The sequence below is a fragment of the Elephas maximus genome, chromosome 1 (genome assembly GCF_024166365.1).
Source record: "Elephas maximus indicus isolate mEleMax1 chromosome 1, mEleMax1 primary haplotype, whole genome shotgun sequence".
NCBI classification, from domain to species: domain Eukaryota; kingdom Metazoa; phylum Chordata; class Mammalia; order Proboscidea; family Elephantidae; genus Elephas; species Elephas maximus.
The window spans coordinates 54672287-54699937 of record NC_064819.1 but is presented as its reverse complement, the minus strand read 5'-3'; the positions used below and the strand labels follow the sequence as shown (position 1 = coordinate 54699937).

Genomic DNA, 27651 nt, shown 5'->3' with positions numbered 1-27651 from the left:
CTACCACCACTGACGCTCTGACAGGGATCAAAATGGAGGGTCCCGGACAGAACTGGAGGAAAATGTAGAGCAAAATCCTAACTCACAAAAAATAAAATAAAAAAGACCAGACTTACTGCTCTGACAGAGACTGGAGAAACCCCTAGAGTATGGCCCCTGGACACTCTTTTAACTCAGTACTGAAGTCACTCCTGAGACTCACCCTTCAACCAAAGGTTAGACAGGCCCATAAAACAAAATGAGACTAAAAGGGCACACCAGCCCGGGGCAAGGGCTAGAAGGCAGGAGGGGACAGGAAAGCTGGTAATAGGGAACCCAAAGTTGAGAACGGAGAGTGTTGACATGCCCTGGGGTTGGCAACCAATGTCACAAGACAATGTGTATTAACTGTTTAATTTACGCTGTAAACCTTCATCTAAAGTACAATAAAAAAAAAAAAAAGTCACTTAATTTGAATCATTTGAGTGAAAAAAAAAGAAACTAGAAAAGTATAAGGTAAAATCAAAGAGAAGGAAGGAAATAAAGATATATAAATCAATGAAATATTTGGACAAATAATAGTGAAAAAAATTAATGAAACCAAAGCTGATTCTTGGAAAAGATCAATAAAATTTATAAACATCTAGCCAAACTGATCACACACAAAAAAATTTACCAAATCAGGAATGAGACCACAACAGATCCTACAAATATTAAAAAGATGAGGGAATATTATGAACTTTATATCCATAAATTCTACAATTCAGATTAAACAGGCATAGTGTTGGAAAGACATAAATTACAAAAGCTCAAAGAAATTGTAGTTAAAAACCTTCTCAAAAAGAAAAGTTCTGGCTGAGATGAAATCTACCAAACATTTAAGAAAGAAAATTCTTGCAGTTGTGAGAGACACACCCTAGGGTAACTCCAGTGAGTCAAACCCTCGAGTAACCCTTGTGTGACAGACTGCCCTCAAGTGTGGGCTGAACCTGTGACTTGATTCTAACCAACAGAATATGGCAGTGGTGATGAGCTAGCTACTCTTCAATTAGGCTACATAAGGCAAAAGTGAAGGGATCCTGCAGATGTAATTAAGGTCTCAAATCAGTTGATTTTGAGTTAATAAAAAAGATTATCGTGAGTGGGCCTGACTCAATCAGGTGAAAGCCTTTAAAAGAGGGACTAGGACCCACCGTGATATCAAAGATTCTCCTGCTGGTCCCAAAGAAGCAAGTGTCCATGATTCCTACAGGCCTACAGCCAAAAGGAACTGAATTCTGCCAACAATCACATGAGGCTGGAGCAGGACTCCAAGTTCCAGAAAAGAATGCAACGAGGTCAACACCTTGATTACAGACTTGTGAGACACTGACCAGAGGACCCAGCTAAGCTGTGCCCAAACTCCTGACCCAAGGAAACTGTGAATAAATAAATGTATGTTGTTTTAAGTTGTGAAGTCTGTGGTAATTAGAAAACTGATACATCAATGCCACACAAACTCTTACAAAATATAAGAGAAAAGGAAACGCTTCCCAGGCCATTTGATGAAGTCCGCATTACCCTGACAACAAAACCAGACAAAGGCAGGTAAGAAAACTACAAATTTTCCTCAGGAATGTAAACACAAAAAACCTTAAATATTTAGTAAATCCAGCAATATGTAAAAACGATAATATATCATGATCAAGGGGGATTCATCTGAGGAATGCTGGGTTGACATTAAGTTAAAAAATCAATCATTATAATTCACCATATAAACAGATTTAAAAAAACACACATGACCATTTCAATAGCGACTGAAAGAAAATGTTTGAAAAAATCCAACATCACTTCCTAAAAAAAAAAACTTAGTAACATAGGAGTATGAATTAACTTTCCTTCCTCAACTTGATAAAGGACATCTTAAAAAAAAACTTGCAGCTAACATCATACTTACAGGCAAAAGACTAAATGTTTTCCCCTAAAAAGATTAGTGCTCTGGCCACCTCCTTTCAACACTGGTTGAGGTCTTACCCAGTGCAATGAGCCAAGAAAAAGAAGTAAAAGACATACATACACATTGGAAAGAATAGTAAAACTATCTTCATTTGCAGCTGACATGCATCTCTGTGTTGGCATTTACCAAAAAAAAAAAAAAAAAGAAAAAGCTTGTAAATGAGTTTTTAGCAGTTTTGCTGGGTATACTGTCAATATATAAAAATCATTTGTGTATCTACATACTAGCAGCAAACAGAAATTGAAATTAAAAGAATACCATCTACAATAGCATCAAAAAATATGAAGCTTGTAGGCTTAAATTTAACAAAAATGAGTCCAAGATTTCTATTATACAACAAAATATCCAAAATGTTGCTGAGAGAAATTTTAAAAGTCCTAAAAATTGGAGAGAGATTATGATCAAAGACTGGAAGAAGCAACAATTCTTTCCAACTTAATCTTCAGAATCAGTAGGTCTATTTTGTAGAAACTGGAAAGCTGATTCTGAAACTCATAGAATAATACCAAGGATCTAAAAATGGACAAAATGATTTTGAAAAAGAACACTGTACAACCTATGCAACCAAATTCCAAAATTTATGTAGTATTTTATTGCCGTAAGGACAGACATATAGGTCAATGGAATGGATTCAAACCCACTGCCGTCGAGCTGATTCCAACTCATAGCGACCCTAGAGTCCCCAAAGAAACCCGTATGTTATAGCACCTACTACGCTCCAAATGCAATTCTTACTGTTAAAGATATATCAGCGAACATAACAAAGCTCCTGCCCTCTTGGACATTACAAATGAGCAATAAACATATTTGCCCGACAAGAAAAGTATACCGAAGAAACAACGCAGAGTAAGGGGAAAGAGGGCATGTGGGTGGGAGGGGAGAGCAGCATCTTACAGAGAGGTTAGGGAGGTATCTCAGTTACCTAGTGCTGCTGTAACAGAAATACCACAGGGCTTCAAATCAGTTCAGAACAGTTCAATAACTGCCCATGTAAACAATGGCAATACACGTGTAGCATAGCAACCAAATTTGTTGCCCTTCAGATTTTGACCCAAGTGGGAAACAAACAGCTGCTGTATCCTACTCAAAGATGGCAGACAACCACAATACTCTGAATGTGTCCATTCCTTCTATGGGCCTCTCTTCTAGTTTCTGGTCACTGCCATCAATCCTTGGTGCTCTTTGGCATCTGGTCCCCCACATGCGTGTCTCTGGTTGATTAGGTTTAAGACCAACCCTACTCCAGTCTGACCTTGGTAACAAAGCAGAAGAAACCATCTATTTCCAAACAGGATCATATTCGCAGGTACAGAGTCAGGATTTCAACACATATTTTTGGAGGACAGAATTCAATCCATAACAGGAGTCCACACTGACACCGGAATGATTTGTTGAAGGAATTGGCCACATAGCTATTCAGAGGATAAACACTCCAGGCAGAGAGAACAGTGAGTGCAAAGGCCCTGAGGCAGGTATGTGACTGATATGGTATGTTCAGGTTAACACCGACTAGGCCAGAGTGACTGGTACAGATGAGCGGTAAGATGAGGGCTGAGCAGCAGCAGGATCACACATTACCTCAAGGACCACCGCAATGACTGGCTTTTACACTTTTTAAGCCATGGGCAAGTTTTAAGCAAAATAGTAAAGCGTTTCAACTTCCTTTTAAAAAACGCAGTCTAGAAGCTGAAATGAGAATTGATTGTAAAACACGAGAGCAGAAGCAGGGAGACTAGTAAGTCTGCTTTAAGAACCCAGGCGAAGGATGGCAGCTTGATTAAGGTGGTAGCATAGAACATTCTGGAAAGTAAAAAGCTGGATTTAAATATATGATATTTTGAAAGTAAATCCATTAGAACAGACTGACAGCTCAGATATGGGGTATGAGAGAAAGAGAGGAAAGTCAAGTATTAGTACCAGGTTTTCAGCCTGGGCAACTGGAATGATAAACTTGCCATTTGCTGAGATGGGAAAGCCTGCATATATATGTGGAAGTTGCCAACACAAAGATGCTGTTCAAAACCTCAAACCTGGACAAACTCACTTAGGGAATGGGTGTCACAGGTAAGAAACGAAGCCCTAGGATCTTGAGGAGATACAGAATCAGCAAAGGAGACTGAGACATAACGGTCGGTGAGGTTGGAGCACCAGGAGAGGGGAGTGGCCCAGAAACCAGGCGGAAGAGGACGAGTCAGCTGTGTCAAGTGTTTCGGAAAGGCCAGGTAAGAAGAAGGCTGGGAATACACATTTATCAACGTGGAGGGTGCTGGGGACGCCATTTACAATTCAAAAAAAACAGACTTATTGTAGTACCTGAGCAAAGTACCACTCACTAAATGATATTAGTAATGCTAAAAGGCTAAAAAGAGTTTTCAAATTATGTGGTTCCTTGCCCCCGCTCTGATTTTTAAGGTCCCTGGGTGAGGCAAACAGCTTGCACTTGGTTACCAACCAAAAGGTTGGCAGTTTGAACCCACCTAGCAGTACCACAGAAGAAAGGACTGGCAATCTGCTTCTGCAAAAATTACAGCCAAGAAAACCCTATAGAGTTCGGCTGCACTCTGTAATATATGGGGTCACCATGAGTCAAAATCTACTCAACAGCAATCGGTTTGATTTGGTTTTTAAGATGCTTAAAAGAAAGTGAGTCACTAAAATAAGTCTGATTTATAGGTTTCCATGATTATTTGCAATCAATAGACTGTTCAAATGCTTAAGAAAGTTTTGTTTTTTAGATTATAGTGGAAAGATTAGATGTTTTAAGTGTTCAAGAGAATCAATCTATTAAATGTCCAAGGGAATGATTAAATATGGAAAATGTATTAAATATTTAGGGAAATTTGTTCTGTCAAATTTCTGAGTTGACCAAACATTAACGAATGAATAAAATACTTTTGTATAAAAAAATGCAAAACATATTAAATAGCACAAGATCTGTGCATTGATTTTACGGCTTAAGAAAATTTGGATTTAAATTTGTAAATTAAATGCTGATTAAAATAAAACCATATACAGAGGTAAAGAGATTGACTTAGTGCTTGCTGAGCTCTCTCTCAAAGGCCTGGGCAAAGGGAAAGCTTGTTTCTGTTTGGAAGGAGGGTGATAACAGGGAATACGTACATACACTCAAGATAATGAACCCCATGTGAAAGTACAGCATACCTACATTAGTAGACCTTTTTCAGAGATACTTGCAATTTGCTGTTGAAAGGAATGACTAAGCTTTATCCCCTTAGCAGAATTTCTGGAAGGTAGACCAGATTTCACTTATTTTTGTATCTTAGTACCATGCTTATAATAATGTCCAAATAGTGGGGGGATGAATGGGTGTAAGACACATAGCCCAATCACTGGGAATGAATGAGAAAGATAAAGTAATCCCTAAGGTTGTTTTGTGTGAACTGAGAGGAAGAGAGTTTTAGGGAAAGATTCTGAGCTCTGAGACAACGAGAAAAAGAAAAAAATGCAATTTGTCATACTGGCCCTGCACACCACGATAACCTGTGTAGTCCCTAATGTTTGTACATACTTCCTTGCGAGAGACACAGTATAAAAGGTTCTGCCTCCCTTTGTTCAGTGAGCTTGATTTGAGGTGCACACCTCATTGCTCCTTGCCTGTGCACTTGCAATAAACACTCTTCCACCGTCCTCACCTCGGTGTGTCTTTATTGATGAGAAGCTGCAAGGAGGAGGACCTGCTTTAGGTAACATTACCTGCTGTACAGGAGTCACCAAATGGTACAAATGGTAAATGTGCTTGGCTGCTGAACAAAACTTTGGAGGTTCAAGTCCACCCAGGGGTGTCTCAGAAGAAAGACCTGATTATCTACTTCTAAAAAATCAGCCACTGAAAACCTTATGGAGCACAGTTCTACTCTGACACACAAGAGGTCGCCATAGTCAGGATCAGCTGTTTTCCTGCTGTATGAGTGTCTTCCCTACAAACCAGTCAGGAGCAGGATTATGTCCTATTAATACCTGGATACCCATGTAGTGGCCATGAGCCACTACAGCACCTGAAAGTAGAGCTCGACAGTGTGTTTTATTGAGTAATAGTAAAGTTATTTGTCTTGCAGCAACCCTGGTTCATACCACCCATACTTAAGACTTATTTCTAATGGGAATTTAGTTTAATAATTTATACTGAGGAATTTTTTTCATTCACTCCTCAAATATAAGGGCCTATTACATGCCAGGCACTGTTCTAAGATCTAGGTACAGAGCGAGATAAGGTCCCTGCCCTCATGGAGCTTACACTCTAATTTAGGTAAACCAAAAACCCACTGCCGTTGAGTCAATTCCAACTTGCATGAAACGTCTCATTTCAGGTAGTGTTAAAACATAATGCCAATGTGATAAAGAGTGACTGGACGGGCTACCACAGGTGGTCAGGGAAGGTCTCTCTCTGTGGTGACTTCTGAGATGAAACTTGAATGATGAACCAGTGTGGTGCAGTGACTTAATATGGCCCTCCTAATCATTGTTTTTGTAACTCCCACCAGATGACTGGGTGGGACTATGCAAATAAGACGTATGGAACCCTAAGGAAGAGATTGGTCAGTTCTGCAATCTCGCTAGGCTCAAAATGAGCCATCTCAGAGGTGTAAGGGAGGATCTCAGGATCTCAACACCACCAAGAAAGAAGAGCCAGGAGTGGAGTGCGAACTTTAGACCTGGGATCCCTGCACTGAGAATGCAGTGAGGAAACAGAGAGAGGAGCTGTAACATAGAAGACAGTGAGAGACGGTAGCACAAAACGGCAGGCACCAGAAGACTGGCACAAGACAGCTGCATGCAGTAAGGCTTGCCTATCCATGGAGCTAAGAGGTATAATGCTTGCCCAAGAAGGCCCCCAGCAGGGCCCAGTGGCACCGGGCGAGAAGAAGCTGTGCTAATGGAAGAACTGTATCCTGAGTCATTTCTCATCCTGACCCTGAATTGTATCCTGTTATTTCCCTAATAAACCACGTAATTATAAGTACGGTTCGTGAGTTCTGCGGGACGTTGCAGCAAATTATCAAACCCAAAGATGAGAGGGAGAGTAGAAAGAGATGATGGGGTGCTACAGCAGTTTGGAAAAGCTGCACATTGGGACATCTTTAACCTCTGCCTCACAGGAACCAGCTTAGTACTGATCCTTATAAAATAAATTATTCATTTAACCAGTCACGTGAAGAGATAGAAGAAGTCTGAGGACAATGGCCCTGCAGATGATACAAGGTTGGCCTGTTCCTAGAATGTTGTGAGCAGTGGGAAGAGTGGTTGGAAATGAGGTCAGAGAGGTAGGTGGGGACTAGGCTACACAGTAAGAAATTTGGAATTTATTCCAAAGGAAATGGGAAACCACTGAAGAATAGGTTTTAAGTAAAGGGGGACACTTTTAAAAAATTATGCTAAGGACAAGTGGTAACTGACATAGCTGAGGAAAAAAAAAAAAATTGGGTGGCAGCAGACAGGGAACTAATTGGAGCCAAAATGCGATGAAGAACCACGGAAATGATCAGGACCTGGGGCCGATCAGGGGGAAGACAGGGAAGAAAAAAGAAGGATTGGTTGAAAGTCTATAAAACTGTCACACACCAGGCAGCCAAGTTTGTAACACTCAAGCCAGAAATTAAAAGATTCCTCTCTGGAGAAATGGAATACCTACAGAGAATAGCTCTCCAGGTACTGACAATTGGGAATAAACTAGAGAAGCCGCCAACTCACTGTCCAATCATCTTGTGGTGAGCCCCAAACTAGCATCGTCATATTTTAGTACATCACCCTTAAATGTAAACAGAAAACAGATCGCTAGACATTTGCAGAAAACCTCCATCAAGGAAGAGATCAAACCAACAAGAAGAAAAAACATGGATGAAACAAGGGGAATGCATGGAGAAGAAAAACACTATTAAAAATTAAAAAAGTACAACTAATATGCTTAGGGAGATAAGATATTGCACACGTGATGCAAGAACAAATGCTACAGAAGAGGAATAATTAGATAACGAGAAAGATCTTAGATATTAAAAACTGGAGAGTGTCTTGGTTACCTAGTGCTGCTGCAACACAAATACCACAAGTGGATGGCTTTAAAGAACAAAAATTTCTTTCCTCACAGTTCTGGAGGCTGAAAGTATAAATCTGGGTCTCATCGTGTCAATTCCTTCCTTGTCAGTATCCCCCGGCACTCCTTGGTTCCTTGCTTGTAGAGGCTCCTCACGTGGTATCTGTCTTCCACCATGTGTTGTATCTGTGTCTACTCTGGTCTTTTTATAACTTCGAAGTCATTCCCTACACTGGAATGACCTCACTAACATAACAAAAGAAACCCCTATTTCTGAACAGGATCACATCCACAGGTACAAGGGCCAGGAAATCAACACATATTGGCAAGGGCGGTGGGAGGGGGGCACGATTCAATTCATAACAGAGAGCTAAAATAAAAATTCAATAGAAGAGAGAAGATTAAATCCAAAACACCTCCCAGAAAAGAGAGGGGAGTAGTGAAGTGAGATGGAAAACAGGGGATAAAAAGATAAAATGAAAAAATCAGCCAAGGAGGTCTAACATTTAACTAAGAAAAGCTTCAGAAAGAAAAAACAAAGAAATGGAGGTGAGAGAATTATCAAAGATCTGAAATAAGAGCTTCAAAACAGAGGTGCCTGGCATATCTAGGGTGGCTGGCCTCCATTTTGTTTTGCAATCTTGCTTCTGCTTTAAAGCTATAACGCTCACACTAATTTCAAGTTTGCTGAACAATGTGGCCATGCTTAGACAAGTGCAGGCAAACCCAGGGAGGGTTCGAAAAAACAATCTTTGCCAGAATGTGGCTATGCCTAGGCAAACCCAGGCAAGTCCAAGGAGGATCAACCAACAAGAACCCTGCTGGCAAGTTCCTGATTCTGCCACAACTATCCCCACGAAACAGCCGCCCCTTAGATTTGTTGGTTTTCACTCTGTGTGGGTTAATTACCTCCCCATTCCAGTGTCTCTTATGCTTTCAATAAATCCCTTTGTTTCACTTTAACAGTGTCTGAGAGTTTTGCTCTTCAACAGATCTAATACAAAAATTTTCCAGAAATAAACAAATCTGAATTGAAAGGGCCCAGAAAAATGAAAGACACACACCAAGGCATATCACTATCAAGTTTCCGAATGGAAACCCTGGTAGCATAGTGATTAAGTGCTATGGCTGCTAACCAAAAGGTTGGCAGTTCGAATCTGCCAGGCGCTCCTTGGAAACTCTAAGGGGCAGTTTTACTCTGTCCTATAGGGTCGCTATGAGTCAGAATTGACTTGATGGCAGTAGGTTTGGTTTTTTTTTTTGCTGATAAGGTTATCCAAAAAGCATCCAGAAAGAGAAACCAATTCACTTATAAGGACAAGGAAACAGATGGCATCAAAATCAGGCCTGGAAGCAATGCATTAAAAACTCTGGATGGAAATTATCTGCCACCCAATCTATTCAAATTATCAATTAAGTATGAAGGTAGAAAATACATAAAAAGACATTTTCAGGCATGCATTACTTCAAAATTATTTTCCATGGACCCTTTCTTAGAAAGCCACTAGAAAATGTGCTCCAACAAGAGCATGAAATAGGATGATGATCTTCAATCACAGAATAGGAGTTACAGCAAAGAAAGTAAAGGGCAGGCCCAGAATGACAACAGTTTTGAAGGAAGGTGAGCTCTGGGTCTTAGAGGACGAGGGGAGTGGAAGGAGGAACATTTAGTTTTAACATCCAGGGAATGTTGCTGATGGATGTGTGTGAGAGATTATGGAACACTACAGGGAGGGCAGATGAATAACAATGGATACATACAAAAAAAGCAATACTAGGTAAATTAATATGTGATTTAGGAAATAATATTGGTGTCATTATTCCCTGTCCTCGAGCACAGAGAATGTGGCCCAGATGGGCTCACACAGGCTCACAAGGACACATCAACTGGGCCCTGAGATGAAGACAATAGATAGAATAATTTTGGAAAACATCTTTTAGGGAACCTTCCACATAAGCCAGAACACAAAAGACTTTCCACTCTTATCTTTTTTATTTGTGAATAGAATTTTTTTGGACCAATGAAGACCCTCCTGACTGAAACCTGTACCAATGATTGTTGAGAGGGAAAATTCAAAATGTAAGATCAGTTTCTAGCCAATCTGTGAAAAGGTGAAGCTTTCAATTGTTTTGCTCATTTCATAACATTAATATATACTGATGATTCTGTAATATTCTGAGACATGGCTGTGGCAGCATGCTTGTCCGTTTTCCCATTCATGCCTATTCTGTAATATTTCCTTGGACTCAGGCAGACATGGCTCTAGCAACATGCTTGTCCACTTTCCACTTTTGTCTTTTTGAATATATGCTGAATAAAACTTCCTTTTGCTTTACTAAACTTTGTGATGTTTTCCCCTACAACATATGGCAATTATTAACTTCAAGAAAAAAATGAAACTTTGAGCCCAGTAATGAAGTCACTCTTGAGGTTCACCCTTCTGCCAAAGGTTAGGCCCATAAAACAAAATGAGACTGAAGGGGCACGCCAACCCAGAGGCAAGGAGGAGAAGGCAGGAAGGGACAGGAAAGCTGGTAACGGCAAACCTAAGGTTGAGAAGGGGAGAGTGTTGACATTTCGTGGTGTCGGCAACCAATGTCACAAAACAATGTATATTAATTGCTTAATTTGCTCTGTAAAGCTTCATCTAAGGTGCAATAAAGAGAAAAAAATGGAACCTACTGAAAACCAAAATTGAAAAAACATTTACAATAGCTTAAAAAAATGGAATATTTAGGTAAAAACTAACAAAATATATATAAGCTCTGTATGCTAAAAACCACAAAACGCTAATGAAAGTGATCAAAGAAAACCTACATAAATGGAGACATATGTATATAGACTGGAAGACTTAACATAGTAATGATATCAATTCTCCCCAAAATTGATACATGATTTTAACACAATTTGAATCAAAACCTCAGAAGGATATTTTTATAAATCTAGACAAGCTGATTCTAAAATTTGTATGAAAAAGCAAAGTAACTTAGTCATCTAGTGTTGCTATAACAGAAATACCACAGGTGGATGGCTTTAACAAAGGGAAGTTTATTTTCTCACAGTAAAGTAGGCTAAAGGCCAAATTCAGGGTGACAGCTCCAGGGAAAGGCTTTCTCTCTCCATCAGCCTTCTCATCAGTGTCCCTCTGGATCAGGAGCTTCTCAGTGCAGGGACCCCTGGTCCAAAGGACATGCTCTGCTCCTGGCACTGCTTTCTTGGTGGTATGAGGTCCCCAACTTTCTGCTTGCTTCCCTTTCATCTCTTATATGATAAAAGGTGGTGCAGGCCACATCCCAAGGGAACACCCTTTACATTAGACCAGGGATGTGACCTCGGTAAGGATGTTACAATCCCACTCTAACCCTCTTTAACATAAAATTACAATCACAAAATAGAGAACCACCACACAACACTGGGAATCATGGCCTAACCAAGTTGATGCATATTTTGGGGGAACACAATTCAATCCCTGACACAAAGGAACTAAAGTAACCAAACATGTTGAAAGAGAAGAACAAAGTTGGAGCAATCAGACGATCTGATTTTAAGACTTACTATAGGCCTTTTTTTTTATAGGGCTACAATGGAAACCATGGTAGCATAGTGGTTAAGAGCTACATCTGCTAACCAAAAGGTTGGCAGTTCAAATCCATCAGGTGCTCCCTGGAAACTCTACCAGGCAGTTCTACTGTCCTATAGGGTCACTATGAGTTGGAATCAACTCAACAGCACTGGTTTTTTTTTGTTTTTTTTTAAATTGGGCTACAGTAATTAAGAGTATTATCCTGGTATACGAAACCCTGGTGGCATAGTGGTTAAGCACTACGGCTGGTAACCAAGAGGTCGGCAGTTCAAATCCGCCAGGCGCTCCTTGGAAACCCTACGGGACAGTTTCTACTCTGTCCTACAGAGTTGCTATGAGTTGGAATCAATTCGACGGCAGTGGGTTTATCCCGGCCTAAAAATATATAAATGGAGAGAACTAGAGGATCCAGTACACACCCACACTTATACAATTGATTTTTCAACAAAGATGCCAAAACAATGCAATAGGAAAAAGAGAAGTACATCTACATGAGGAAAAAAAAGCCTCAGTCCCGCCCTCCCTTCACACTATATACTAATTTAAAATATATACCTAAAAACCATAGATTCTAGTAAAAACAAAGGATACCCTCATTACCCTAGTGTAGAGAAAGACTTCTCAGACAGTATACAAAAGGCATTAGACATAAAAAATGTTTAATTTTTTTTTAATTAAGAAAAAAAATGATAAATTGAATTTCATCAAAATAAAAAAGTCTCTTCAAGAGAAACCATTAAGAAAGTGAAAAGGAGGCAGGGCAGGATGGCAGAGTAGTCAGACACTTCCAGTGATTCCTCTTACAAAAAAGACCCGAAAAAACAAGTGAAACAATTATACATATGACAGGCTAGGAGCCCTGAACATCAAAGGCAAAGTTAGAAAACAGACTGAGCAGCAGGGGGAGGGAAAGCGGGTTCAGAAGCAAGGAAGAGTTGCCAGACCTGAATCGCCAGGAACCCTCAGCCACCATTCCCCGAAGCTACCACGGAGGGCTGGCCATAGCATTCCTAGCATTCCTTTCCTGGAGTTCTAGTTTCCTCAGGGAGAGACAGCATACTCATACCTCTGGTTCTGGAAACAGAGAATGGCACTCTCTACAAAAGCTAAGTACTTGCGTTTATTTTACCTCAGCCCCAGACCCCAAGCCAGCTTCAGTGACTGTCGATTTCCCCAGGACTGAGACAGGTCTTGCTGCGTATCCTGAGCCATTCTCCTGGCCATGGAGAAGGAATAAATTCACGACAGGGGGAAAAGATAATACGCCAGCTCCACTAAGCTGGGGAGCTAAAGACCGAAGCAGAAAGAGTCCAAACACTTTGCATAACTTTCACCCCTGCATGGACCTGTGTGGGCCCATTTCAGGAGAATAGGCCCTTGTTGGCAGACTGCAACTGTTTCAGCTGTGCAGTGGAGAGGTGGGTGTTTGATGTTTGACACCATTTTGCCTATTAAATAGAGTCCTCAGCTACCTACATCAGGGGCCTAAGAACTGGTGGCTGCACCCACGTCACACAGCCACCTGCGACAGGGGTCCAAGGATAACTGGTACCTCTCAGTCCTTACAACCAAAAGCATTGGGTGCCCATGGTAAAGCGGCAGAACCCAACCACCTGTGCACTCTAGGGAAGAGGGATGCACTTTCTCACAGACACTTGGGGGATAGTTGTCAGCCCCCTGCCTTGTTCCCTGCTACAGATACTTCTGCCTACACCAATCACCCCTGCCCCTCTAAGACTGTAGAGCAGAGCCTGTACCACACACTTGATGACCAACTACCTGGACACCTGAGCTGAATCCATACCAAAAAAGTGAATGGATTCCTAGGCTCATATACCTGGTAACAGCTCTAGCCATCTGGTGGCAGGACGTTAGAGCTTCGAAGGCAAAAATGATCAAGCTAGCTTGCTCAAGCAGCCTATTTAGGCATATCAACACAAAACAAAGAAAGAGGCTAGGATACAGTAAGCAAAAATAAAATAAATTAATACAATAACTTATAGATGGCTCAGAGACAATAGTCAATATCAAATCACATAAAGAAGCAGACCATGATTGCTTCAACAAGTTCCCAAAACAAAGAACCAAAGGATCTTCCAGATGAAGGTGTATTCCTGGAACTACCAGATGCAGAATGCAAAAGATTAATATACAGAATTCTTCAAGCCATCAGGAACAATATCAGGCAAAACACAAAACAAACTAAGGAACATAGAGATAAAACTGTTGAAGAAATTAAAAAGGCTATTAAAGAACATAATGAAAAATTTAATAAGCTGCAAGAATCCACAGAGAGACAGCAATCAGATATTCAGAAGATTAACAATAAAATTACAGAATTAGACAACTCAACAGAAAGTCACAGGAGCAGAATTAGTGAGACTGAAGATAAAACACTTGGCACCGATACATGTGAAGAGAAATGAGATAAAAAAAAATTTTTTTTAATGAAGAAACCCTAAGAATCATGTGGGATTCTATCAAGAGAAATAATCTACATGCGATTGGAGTACCAGAACAGGGAGGGATAACAGAAAATACATAAAGAATTGTTGAAGATGTGTTGCCAGAAAACTTCCTCGATATAGCAAAAGATGAGAAGGTATCTATCGAACTCCACATAAGATAGATCTCAAAAGAAAGTCACCAAGTCATATTATAATCAAACTTGCCAAACCAAAGATAGAGAATTCTAAGAGCAGCTAGGGATAAATGAAAAGTCACCTACAAAGAAGAGTCAAGGAGAATAAGCTCAGACTACTCAACAGAAACCATGCAGGCAAGAAGGCAATGGGATGACTTACATAAAGCACTGGAAGAAAAAAATTGCCAGCCAAGAATCACATATCCAGCAAAACTCTCTCAAATATGAAGGTGAAATTGGGACATTTCCAGATAAACAGAAGTTTAGGGAATTTGTAAAAACCAAACCAAAACTACAAGAAATACTAAAAGGAGTTCTTTGGTTAGAAAGTCAGTAATATCAGATATCAACCGAAGACTAGGAAACAGGGCAGAGCCACCAGATGTTAACCCAGACAGGGAAATCACAAAAATACATCAAGATTAAAAAAAGAGCTCAAAACAGGGAAACAGCAATGTCATTATACAAAAGAAGACAACATTAAAACAATAAAGAGTGACAAAGAGATGTAGTCATAGATCATTCATAAGGAGAGGAAGTCAAGGCAATATAAAGAAATAAAAGTTAGGCTTAAACTTACAAAGATGGGGTAAATACTAACGTAACCACAAAAGAGAATAATAATCCTACTCATCAAAATAAAATACAATAAAAGGTTCAGCAAAAACAAAATCGACAACAACTAATAAGAAGACAATATATAAAGATAAACCACTCAGCACAAAAAATTAAGTGGGAAAAAGAAAACTGTCAACAACCACAAAAAAAAGACATCAAAATGATGTCTCATACCTATCTATAATTATGTTGCATGTAAATGGGCTAAATGTGCCAATAAAGAGAGAGAGTGGCAGAATGGATAAAAAAAAAAAACACAACCCGTCTATATGTTGCTTATAAGAGACACACCTTAGAGACACAAACTAAAACTCAAAGGATGGAAAAAAATACATCAAGCAAACAACAATCAAAAAAGACCAGGAGTGGCAATACTAGTTTCTGACAAAACAGACTTTAGAGTTAAATCCACCACAGAGGATAAGGAAAGACACAATATAATGATTAAAGGGACAATACACCACTAGGATAAAACCATATTAAATACTTATGCACCCAATGACAGGGCTGCAAGATACATAAAACAAACTCTTAACAGCATTGAACAGTGAGATAGGCAGCTCCATAATAATAGTAGAAGACTTCAACAGGCCACTTTCGGTGAAGGACAGGACATCCAGAAAGAACCTCGATAAAGACACAAAGATATAAATGCCACTATCAACCAACTTCACCTCATGGACATATACAGAACACTCCGCCCAACAGCAGCCAAGTATACTTTCTTTTCCAGTGCACATGAAACATTCTTTAGAAAAGACCATACATTAGGTCATAAAGCAAGCCTTAACAGAATCCAAAACACAGAAATATTACAAAGCATCTTCTCTAACCATAAGGCCATAAAAGTGGAAATCAATAACAGGAAAAGCAGGGAAAAGACATCAAACACTTGGAAACTGAAAAATACCCTGCTCAAAAATGACTGAGTTATAGAAGACATTAAGGATGGAATAAAGGATCCAAGAAGAATGAAAACATGTCCTATCAGAACCTTTGGGATGCAGCTAAAGCAGTGCTGAGGGGTCAGTTTATATCCATAAATGCACATATCCAAAAAGAAGAGAGGGCCAAAATCAAAGAATTATCCCTACAACTTGAACGATAGAGAGCAACAAAAGGAACACTCAGCTACCAGAAGAAAGCAAATAAAAAAAATTAGAGTAGAATTAAATGAAATAAAGAACAGAAAAATAATTGAAAGTGTTAACAAGACCAAAAGCTGGTTCTCAGAAAAAATTAAAAAATTGATAAGCCATTGGCCAAATTGACAAAAGAAAAACAGGAGAGGATGCAAATAACCCGAATAAGAAATTAGATGGGCGATATCACAACAGACCCAACGGAAGTTAAAAGAATCATATCATACTACCACGAAAAATTGTACTCTAACAAATTTGAAAACCTAGAAGAAATGGATGAATTCCTAGAAACACACTACCTACCTAAACTAACACAAACAGAACTACTAAATAAACCCATAACAAAAGAAGAAATTGAAAAAGGCAATTAAAAAAATTCCCAACAACAACAAAAAAAGCCCTGGCCTGCACAGCGTCACCGAAAGAGTTCTACCAAACTTTCAAAGAGTTAACACCACTACTACTAAAGGTATTTCAGAGCATAGAAAAGGATGGAATACTCCCAAACTCATTCTATGAAGCCAGCATATCCCTGATACCAAAACCAGGTAAAGACACCACAAAAAAAATTACAGACCTATATCCCTCATGAACTTACATGCAAAAATCCTCAACAAAATTCTAGCCAATAGAATTCAACAACATATCAAAAAAATAATTCACCATGACCAAGTGCGATTCATACCAGGTATGCAGGGATGGTTCAACATTAGGAAAACAATTAATGTAATCCATCATTTAAATAAAACAAAAGACAAGAACCACATGATACTAACAATTGATGCAGAAAAGGCATTTGATGAAGTTCAACACCCATTCATGATAAAAACCCTCAGCAAAAGAGGAAGAGAAGGAAAATTCCTCAACATAATAAAGGACATTTATACAAAGCCAACAGCTAACATCATCAAATGGAGAGTCTGAAAGCATTCCCCTTAAGAATGGGAACCAGATAAGGACACTGTATCACCACTCTTATTCAACATTTTGCTGGAGGTTCTAGCCAGAGCAATTAGGCTAGATAAAGAAATAAAAGACATCCAAATTAGAAAGGAAGAAGTAAAGTATCTTTATTTGCAGATGACATGGTCTTATACACAGAAAAACCTAAAGAATCCTCAAGAAAACTACTGAAACCAATAGAAGAGTTCAGCAGAGTATCAAGAAAAAAGATACACATACAAAAATCTGTTAGATTCCTCTACACCAACAAAAAGAACATCGAAGAGGAAATCACCAAATCAATACCATTTACAGTACCCCCAAGGAGATAAAATATTTAGGAATAAATCTTAACCAGAGACGTAAAAGACCTACGTAAAGAAAACCACAAGACACTACTGGAAGAAACCAAAGGAGACCTACATAAGTGAAAAAACATGCCTTACTCATGGACAGGAAGACTTAACATTGTAAAAATGTCTATTCTACCAAAAGTGATCTATAGATACAAATTACCAACTTCATATGGAAGGGAAAGAGGCCCCAGATAAATAGGGCATTACTGAGAAAGAAGAACAAAGTGGGAGGCCTCACACTACCTGATTTTAGAACCTATTACCGCCAGAGTAGTCAAAACAGCCTGGTACTAGTACAACAACAGATACATGGACCAATGGAACAGAACTGAGAATCCAGACATAAATCCATCCACATATGAGCAGTTGATATTTGACAAAGGCCCCAAAACAGTGAAATGGGGAACAGTCCTTTTAACAAATGGTGCTGGCATAACTGGATATCCATCTGCAAAAAAAGGAAACAAGACCCAGACCTCACACAATGCATAAAAGCTAACTGAAAATGGTTCAAAAACCTAACTATAAAATCTAAAACAATAAAGATCATGGAAGAAAAAATAGGGACAATGTTAGGAACCCTATACATGGCATAAACAGTATAGAAAACATTACTAACGATGCACAAACACCAGAAAAGAAACTAGATAACTGGGAGCTCCTAAAAGTCAAACACTTATGCTCATCCAAAGACTTCACCAACAGAGTAAAAAGATTACCTATAGACTGGTAAAAAGCTCTTAGCTATGACATTTCCAATCAGCGTCTGATCTCTAAAATCTACAAGATACTGCAAAAACTCAACAACAAAAAGACAAAAACCCAATTTAAAAAATTGGTAAAGGATATGAACAGGCCCTTCACTAAAGAAGGCATTCAGATAGCTAACAGATACATGAGAAAATGCTCACGATCATTAGCCGTTAGAAAAATGCAAATCAAAACTACAATGAGATTCCAATCCAAAAAACACAAAAGAATAGATGGAGTGGTTGTGGAGAGACTGGAACACTTATACACTGCTGGTGGGAATGTAAAACAGTACAACCACTTTGGAAATCGATTTGGCACTTCCTTAAAAAGCTAGAGATAGAACTACCATACGATCCAGCAATCCCTCTCCTTGTAGTATCTCCTAGAGAAGTAAGAGCCTTTACAGGAACAGATATATGCACACCTAATGTACATTACAGCACTGTTTACAATACCAAAAAGATGGAAGCAACCAAGGTGCCCATCAAAGGATGAATGGATAAATTATGGTATATTCACACAATGGAATACTACGCATCGATAAAGAACAGTGATGACTCCATGAAGCATTTCAGAACATGGAGAAATTTGGAAGGCGTTATGCTGAGTGAAATCAGTCAGTTGCAAAAGAATAAATATTGTAGGAGACCACTATTATAAGAACGCAAGAAACAGTTTTAACAGAGAAGAAAATATTCTTTGATGGATACGAGACTGGGGATGGAGGGAGGGAGACGGGTATTCAGTAATTAGTAGACAAGAACTATTTTTGGTGAAGGGAAAGACAACACACAATACAGGAGAGGTCAGCACAACTGGACTAAACCAAACGCAAAAAAGTTTCCTGAATAAACTGAACGCTTCGAAGACCAGCGTAGCAGGGATGGATGGGGGTGGAGAGCATGGTTTCAGGAGACATCCAGGTCAATTTGCATAAGAAAATCTATCAAGAAAGATTCTGCATCCCACTTTGGAGAGTGGCATCTGGGGTCTTAAACGCTAGCAAGTAGCAATCTAAGAAGCATCAATTGGTCTCAATACACCTGGAGCAAAGGAAAATGAAGAACACCAAAGACACAAGGTAATTATAAGCCCAAGAGACAGAAAGGGCCACATAAATCAGAGGCTATGTCAGCCTAAGACCAGAAGAATTAGACGGTGCCCGGCTACAACCAATGACTGCTGTGACAGGGAACACAACAGAGAACCCCTGAAGGAGCAAGAGAGCAGTGGGATGCAGACTTCAAATACTCATAAAAAGACCAGACTTAATGCTCTGACTGAGAGTAGAAGGACCCTGGAGGTCATGGTTCCCAGACCTTCTGTTAGGCCAAGACAGGAACCATTCCCAAAGCCAACTCTTCAGACAGGGATTGGACTAGACTATAAAAGAAAATGATACTGGTGAGGAGTGTGCTTCTTGGCTCAAGCAGACATGAGACTATGTGGCCAGCTCCTGTGTGGAGGGGAGATGAGAAAGCAGAGGAGGACAGAAGCTGGCTGAATGGACACGGGAATACAGGGTGGAGAGAAGGCGTATGCTGTCTCATTGGGGGAGACCAAGTAGGAGTATATAGCAAGGTATGAAAGACTGACTTGATTTGTAAACTTTCACTTCAAGCACAATTAAAAAAAAAAGTGAAAAGGCCAGCTACAGATTGGGAGAAAAGTATTCACAATACATGTTATCTGATAAAGAACTAGAAACCAGTACGTCCACGAACCCAACTTTAATATGTGAGAAAATCCTTGAATAGGTACTCATTTAAAGAAAATGTTTGAATAGTTAATGTGAAAAAATTCTCAACATCGACAGTCATCAGGGAAATGCAATTTAAAAATACACTAAGGTATCACTGTACACCCAGCACATTGGCTAAAACTAAAAAGAAGGATAATATTAAGAGCTGGAGAACTCTTATACATTGCTGGTGGGAATGTAGATGGTACAATCACTTTCAGAAATTATTTGGAAGTTTCTAAAAAAGTTAAACGTACACCTCTCCTTTGATCCAGAAATTCCACCCCTATAATCCAAGATGCGTGAATGCATAATGTCCACAAAAAAGACTTGTACAAGAATACTCATAAGGACTTTATTTTTGATGGCTTAAAAATAAAAAAATGACAACCAACTAAAGAATAAAGAAACAAACTGTGGTATTTTGATATAATGGAATACTACTCACCAATGAAAAATCTCAGACATTACATTAAGCAAATGAAGCCAAACACAGAAGAGCACATATCATAGGATTCCATTCATGTAAAGTACAAAACCAGGAAAAGTACAGTGATATAAAACAGAATAGTGGCTGCCTGGGTGGGAAGAGGGCAGAATCAGGGGGTAAGGAACTTTTGGGAGTGGAAGGAGATGGTCTGTATCTTTAGAAGACAAAGCAGAAGGCCAGTAATCCACTTTCTCTCTTCACAGAAGGTGGGGGTGGGGGTGGGGGGGATGCCTCCAGGGAAAGCATAAAAATCTAATCTCCTTGTCAACGAGACCTCTAAGTAATTTGCTGATATTATTTCCTAAAAAAGAAGAGATCTCTCTGAAATGCCTTTAGTAGGATGCTTCTCTCTAAAGAATGTTACAGTGAATCAAAACCAAAAAAAAAAACCCACTGCCATGGAGTCAATGCCAATTCATGGCGACCCTGTAGGTACAGGACAGAGTAGAACTGCACCATAGGATTTCCAAGGGTGTAATCTTTACAGAAGCAGACTGCCACATCTTTCTCCCACAGAATGACTGGTGGGTTTGAACCGCTGACCTTTTGGTTAGCAGCCAAGTGCTTTAACCACTACACCACCAGGGCTCCCAACAGAACCCATGATTTATGAATTTATGAGGCAGAGTGTTCAGGAGAAAGTCACATACACAACCCTCCGGGATATGAAATGGATATGAGATGTTTCATAATTGGTGTATGAAAGTTACCAGAGGACATGTCTGATGTGGAACACAGGATCTAGGGTCTACCCTTGATATTGAGCACTCTGTTTCATCTGAGCCTCCTGACTGCCTGTATCCTGGAAACTACTGGTAAAAGTTTGACACTGGGTAAGATCTCTGAGTCTGATTCACAATCTGATCTTGTATGTTAGTTCAATCTTGATAAGGGTGTTGGTTACATGAGTATATGATCTATCAAAGCTGACCAAGTGCTACACAGATTTGTACATTTTTATTGTACAAAATTATACCTCTATAAAGTACTATTAGAAAAATAAAACTATATTCCTTTAACTCTATTCACCAGAAATTCTGTAACCGTAGAAACAATGCCTAAATTAGTAGCTATGTACATTCCTAACACTCAGATTCTAGTCTCTAAATACCTCCCTTTCCACTAAAAGGAACCACACCCATCAGAGAAACCCCTGCTTTCCAGGACTGCGTCAGAAAAGGTACAATATGAGCATAAAACATCTTGTTACACCAGAAAGCAAGGTAGTTAGCAGACTACCAGATTATGTCAAAAGGACACAACAGCCAAAGATGGGATAATCTGAGCAGCAAAAAGAATAACGTCTACAGTAGATTAAAACACTTTAAATATGTTTAAAATTCATTAGTTCACAGTGATACTTAAAGAGAAAAAAATTACCATCTGAGATCAATGTCAGATAATGCTAGGGAATAAACTTACTATTCTGAAAACTAGCACCTAGCACATAAAAGGAAAGAATCAAACATTTATCCTGCCTTTCTGGAACAAACTATGTTTCAGCATGACAAAACAGCTGAATTTTCCAGCTAATAAACACAGTTTCTGACGGGAAAAAAAAGACATACGAAGTGGAAAAGACAGCATCAACTCTAAAGTATTCTTGAAAAAAAAAAAATTGAACCTGAATCTGAACAAACCTTGAAATCTAATTACCAAAAAAGGAAATACATAATACATAGGGATAAACCAAGCCCATCAGGAAGCCAAGGATAGAGATTAAGTGTTCCAAGAGATACCCCAACCAAAATGCAACGTATGAACCTCACTGAGATTCTGATTCAAAGAAACCCACTGTCAAAGGACATTTATGGAAAAATATAGGAAATCTGAACACTGACTAAATATTAAATGACATTAAGAAATTACTGTTTGTTAATTTTCAGGTATGAATAGTGGTTATGTTAACTGTTGTTAAGGATAATTGTGGTTATGTTTAAAAAAAGAATCTTTTTCCATTAGAGATATGTGAAACATTTATAGTGAAATATTTTCAATGGTATTTGTTGTTTTAAAACAGGTTAGGAGGTATAGATTAAAAAAAAGACTGGCCACATGTTTGATAATTGTAAACATTGGGTGATGGGTACATAAGGGTTAATTATTCAGTTCCCTCTTTTGTAAACTTTTGAAAATTTCTATAGTTAAGCGTTTTCAAAAGAACAGAAAAGAAACTGTAAATGAAACATTAAATAAAATCCAAAAATGATAATGAAAAAATGAAGAACCACTTAAAAAAGGTGGTGTAGTCATATTCTACTATTTGACCAGCAAAGAACAATACTTGCTCCATCAAAATATAATACTTGACTATAAACTTAACTAAAAATTATGATATTAATGATATGCAGGGATAAGAAATGGGTCTACTCTGGTTCATAAACAACGTCTAAAATAGAAAAATCAAGAAACAGCAATGAGTAAGTTATTTAGAAACATGGACGTAACTAGGAGGAAAAGTGAAACTTAGGTTTGAAAGGAACTACTCTTTTATAATTCTCTTAGTATTACTGAGTTTTGGAACTATATTTTTCCTAAAAACTTATGATAAAATATTTTCTTAATAAAAACAGTCTGGCTAGTATGTGTAAAGTGGATTACAAAGAGAAGGGGAGGGGTGTGGAAAACTGGGAAATGACTAGTTAGGAAACAAAGGTAGATGAAAGATGACGTTGGTGGTGGAAGACATGGAGAGGATAACATATTTCAGATTTTTTTTTACAACATAAAACTGAGAAGACTTGCAGATGGATTTGATGTGTGTATGGGAAGGAGAATAGGGAGTAAAGGAAAGGGAAAAAAAAACAAGGATGACACCAAAGTGGTAGGCTTGAACTACTACTGAGTGGATGCTGGGACCATGTGAGATGGGAAAGACTGGGAAGAGGAGCAGATAGCAGAAATGAAGTGTTCCTCTTTTAGATGATGGTTAGATCTCCAAGCTGGGATACCAAGAAAGAGGTTTGATGTATGAGCCTGGGGCTCGAGACAGAGGTGACAGCTGGAGATACAAAATTTAGGGTCATTAGCCACAGTTGACACTTCAATCTCTGGCACTAGACAAGATTCTACCTGGAGATGATATCAAGAGGACCCCAGGCCAAGTCCTGGGCTCTCCAACACTAAGAAACTAGTTAGAAGTAAAGAAAAAAAACAGAATATCAGCATATGTCTCACTGAATAAGGGTAAGGAAATACTGTTCCATAAATTTTTTATTTCACAGCTAGATGGACAGACATACATATAAAGTAATTAGCAGATGTCATTTATATACTTACGAAGTTCCGGGAATATTATAAAAACCAAACTGGTTTTCGTCAAGTTGATTTCGACTCACAGCAACCCTACAGGACAGAGTAGAGCTGTCCCATAGGGTTTCCAGGTAGCAGCTGGTGGATTCGAACTGTCAACCTTTTGGTTAGCAGCCGATATGTGCCACTGAAAACTGTGGTCAAAAAAAAGTTAACAAATTCTTGATGTAGAGGATGAGAAGCCAGGAAAAGATAGAGAGAACAATTGACCAGTGTGGTAGGAAGGAAACCATGAAAGCGTAGTGTACACAAGTCAAGAGAAATGCTTTACAGAGGGCATGCTCACTGTAGAGAATGAGTATGAGAGGTAAAGTACGATTAGAACCTGCTGGCTTGGCAACATGGAGGCCATTACTGAGAAGGGCAGTTTCAGTCAAAGGTGGGGGTGGAAAACAGACCTAGAGAGGTTTTTAAAGCGAATGAGGGGTCCGGAAGTAGAGACAACCAATATAGACAGGAGGAGAAAAACGTCCCTAGGAACCTGAAATTGCAAATCAGAATTCCTGTTTTGAAAGAGCTTGTCAGTCATAAAACAAACTAGGCTGTGAGTTCCTTGGAGCAGACCCCTATCACAGATTTCTGTGTCCCCAGGGTCTTGTAGGCACTCAACACTCAGAACACAGAACCACCCAAGGGCAGAGACTATTAATCTAAACTCCATGAGTGAGATTAAGAGAGGGTAGTCCGTGAAGCCCCTGAAATAGGAAAAAAAAAGAAAAAATGCATTGGTGGTTTTCTAAGGAAAGGGATCACAACATTCATCAGATTCTCAAAAGGGCTTATGACCACCTTTCAACAAGTGCTGAAAACACGGCACCCTAGTTTCTCTCCCAAATCTGGCCCCATGCTTCCCTCCTCACCTCCAAGTCCCAGCAACATCCTAATCGTAACATGAGCTATCCCTTCAATAGCTCTCACAATAAAACTGTGCTTTTATTATTTCTTCACTAGTTCTTGACCATATCAATTAAAATAAGGTGTTTTCCCCAACCACACACCTCCCTTATTCCATCAGGTTTCCCTAAAGGCAGGGCACTTTTAGAAAAATGAATCAAGTTAAAAAGCTACTGGGAGCTGAGAGAACAAACCAAGTGTATGTAGCATTTAGGGATTCTCATGGGTCTCTGGGTGGCAGTTAAGCGAGCCCTTGACTTAATAGCTGAAGGTTGCCTGTTTGAACATACCCAGAGATGCCTTGGAAGACAGGCCTGGCAATCTGCTTCTGAAAGGTCCCAGCCTTGAAAACCCTATGCAGCAGTTCTATTCTGCACACAGGGGGTCACCATGAGTTGAAAGGGACTCAATGACAACAAGAAGGCAAGTTTGACAATGTTGTATCCAAGGTGGGGTATGGTCTGTATGTGACACCCCATCTCCAGGTAGCCTGAATCTTCAAATGAGGAAGGATAACGTGCTGTTATCCTTCTCACACCTGAACAAATCACAAGAACCTGGTTTTCTTTACTTTATAAGCCTTAAATATCTGCAATTAGCCCAAAATCTTGACATCACAAGGGAAATTCAAAAAAGGCTTTTAATTTGTTTAATCCCACCAGAAATGAAAGGGTATAAATTTAGAAACTTTAACTTAGTGTGCTAGTAAAGAAAAAAATTTATATACATATATATATATTTGGTAAATAAAAACCAAACCCATTGCCATCAAGTCGATGCCTGCTCATAGCGACACTACAGGACAGAGGAGAGCTGCCCCATAGAGCTTCCAAGGAGCGGTTGATGGATTGGAACCGCCACCCTCTCGGTTAGCAACCAAACACTTAACCACTGGCACCAGATCCGAATATGTATACATGCATGTGTGCACACACACACCGTTTTTAAACACTGATGCTGAGGATTAACTGTGTAATGAATAAATTCTGTAGTATTTATTGTGAATTCTGACCAGTTATTCCATCAACCTGAACCCATACTTCAGTCTTGAAAATATGAAAAAATAAACTCACTGACATATGTTCTAAATATTTCCCAAATTATTACAATTTCTCAGCCACTCCTAAAAGACCTGTGGTTATCGGTTGCTGGTGTATAAAGAAATTCAAACCAAAACTCGTTGCCATCGAGTAGATTCTGACTCATAGCGGCCCACTAGGTTAGGACAGAACTGCCCCCATAGGGTTTCCCAGGCTGTAATCTTTAGGGAAGGAGACCACACATCTTTGTCCAGTGGAGCAGCTGGTTGGTTCCAACCGCCAACATTTGATTTAGCTGCCGAATGCTTTACCACTGAGACACCAGGACTCCTTCGAATAATCAAAAAGATCTAAAACTGCCAATATTACTTTGAGATGAAAGTTTAACATCCTCTCATTCCACGAAGGAAAAACCGACAACAAAACTGCACCATTATTACAGAACTAAGTCTTAGGTTACCTGGCCCTGGGAGTTTAATATAGCCGGTGTTTTTAAATTCTGCCTAGTCTCAACATCTGTTTGGAATTTGGTTTAAGCCTGAATTCGAAATAAACAAACAATTTCACGTGTACTTAAAAGCCAACTCGGTCCCTATCCCTGATTGAAAGAAGGTAGTGAAACCTCTCGTTATTATTAGGGTGAGAACCTGGGAAAGCAAAAAGGAGTAACCAACCACTTCACCTTCGAATACAGGCCAAGGTTAAAATCTGGGCAGACTGTGTAAGAATGGCAATCAGGAGCAGACACTGCCGGTGAAGCAATATCTCGTTTAACGCAGAGTCAAGATGCCCAGCCCGGGATCCCGTTCTCTCCCTTCCCTGGATGACCCGCGGGCCCGTCATGGGTCAGCCGTACAACTCTTTCGAGCTCACTCCAGAGAAGTAAATGGACAAAAGATCACATGAAGACACTTGTCCATCATGCCTTTTTGTTTTGTTTTTTAACCAGACAAAACAAGCCAGATGTATGAGTCAAGCCCATGCGTACAGCCCTGTGTAGCTGGCCCGGCGCCGGGTGCCCCCACTCACCGCACACCATCAGCAGCAGGACGATCAGCAGCGTGGCCACGAACACCAGCAGGGTCAGCCCGACGTTGTGCCACCACATCTTGGGGGAAGGAGGGAGGTCGCGGCAGAGAGGCAGGACGGGGACCACGGCGGGGCGGTGGGCCCGGACGGGTTGCGTCGTGCGTCGGCTTCAGCGACGGGCGCCGGGCGAGACTGGGCGCCGGGGCGACATGCGCCCCTCGGCAGCGCCCCCGGGGCGGGGCAGCGCGGGGGGCGGACGCCGCAGCACGCCCGCCCGACCCACCCAGCTACTCGCCAGGGGCGAGGGAGCGCGGGAGGGAGGGGGTCTGCGGGGCGCCCCTAGGCGCTCATCGCTCCGGGGTGCTGGGGACGCGGCGCCTGGAAACGCGGGCGGCGGCCGGATGCGCTTCCATGGCGGACGCCGCGCGCGTGCGGTGGGAGAGAGCGCGAGCAAAGGGACACGCGGCGGCGACCCGGCTCTCGTCGCCGCCCGCCGGAGGGTCCCTTGGCCTCCACGCACGGCGGATGCCAACGTCCCTGCCGCAGCTGTCTCCGACCCCAAGCCCCCTCCCCCTGTGGCAGCTCATCACCCAGCGCCCCCTCCGCTCACCGCCCCGCGGCGCGGGGGAGCCTGGGAGATGAAGTGCGGAGCCTTCAGGGAGGCGCGAGGATGCAAACCCGGAGGGACTACAACGCCCAGAGTGCACCGCCGACTCGGCGGTTTAGTCGCTGCCACCTTCTCGTCCCCTCTGTCTTTGGTCTTTCTGGAGTACAATCTGTGCCTACCCAGTGCGGTTGGTGTACTGGGAACCGACTAGTCGGCTGCCCCTCCTGCGCTGTGCAGAGGCGCCAGTGTGGTTTCAGCCACCACTCCATCCATCTTTGTTGAAAGCCACGATCGACAACAGAGGAGAAGGAGCGGGGATGCTGCTGCCTGAAAAACTGGTTGCACCTGAACCCAGCCCTGTTGCCGTGGGCGAAAGTTGGATATTTAGGATCTTTGAGGAAGTACTCAAGACCCTGTCAAAGAGACGTGCTAAAGACACGGAATCTACCTTTCTTCCCTGCAGCAAGTGTTATGT

At 40.5% G+C, this 27651-nt stretch overlaps 1 protein-coding gene across 1 annotated transcript in view; it reads right to left on the bottom strand.

Annotated features, from left to right (window-relative positions):
* The window catches only part of SMIM13 (small integral membrane protein 13), a 47209-nt gene extending 20394 nt beyond the window's left edge, over nucleotides 1-26815 (bottom strand). Inside the window, exon 1 of the mRNA XM_049883789.1 lies at nucleotides 26570-26815. Within this exon, the coding sequence (XP_049739746.1) occupies nucleotides 26570-26648 (79 nt within the window). The 5' untranslated portion in view covers nucleotides 26649-26815. The remainder of the gene's footprint in view (nucleotides 1-26569) is intronic.
* Between the last annotated feature and the right edge of the window lie 836 nt (nucleotides 26816-27651).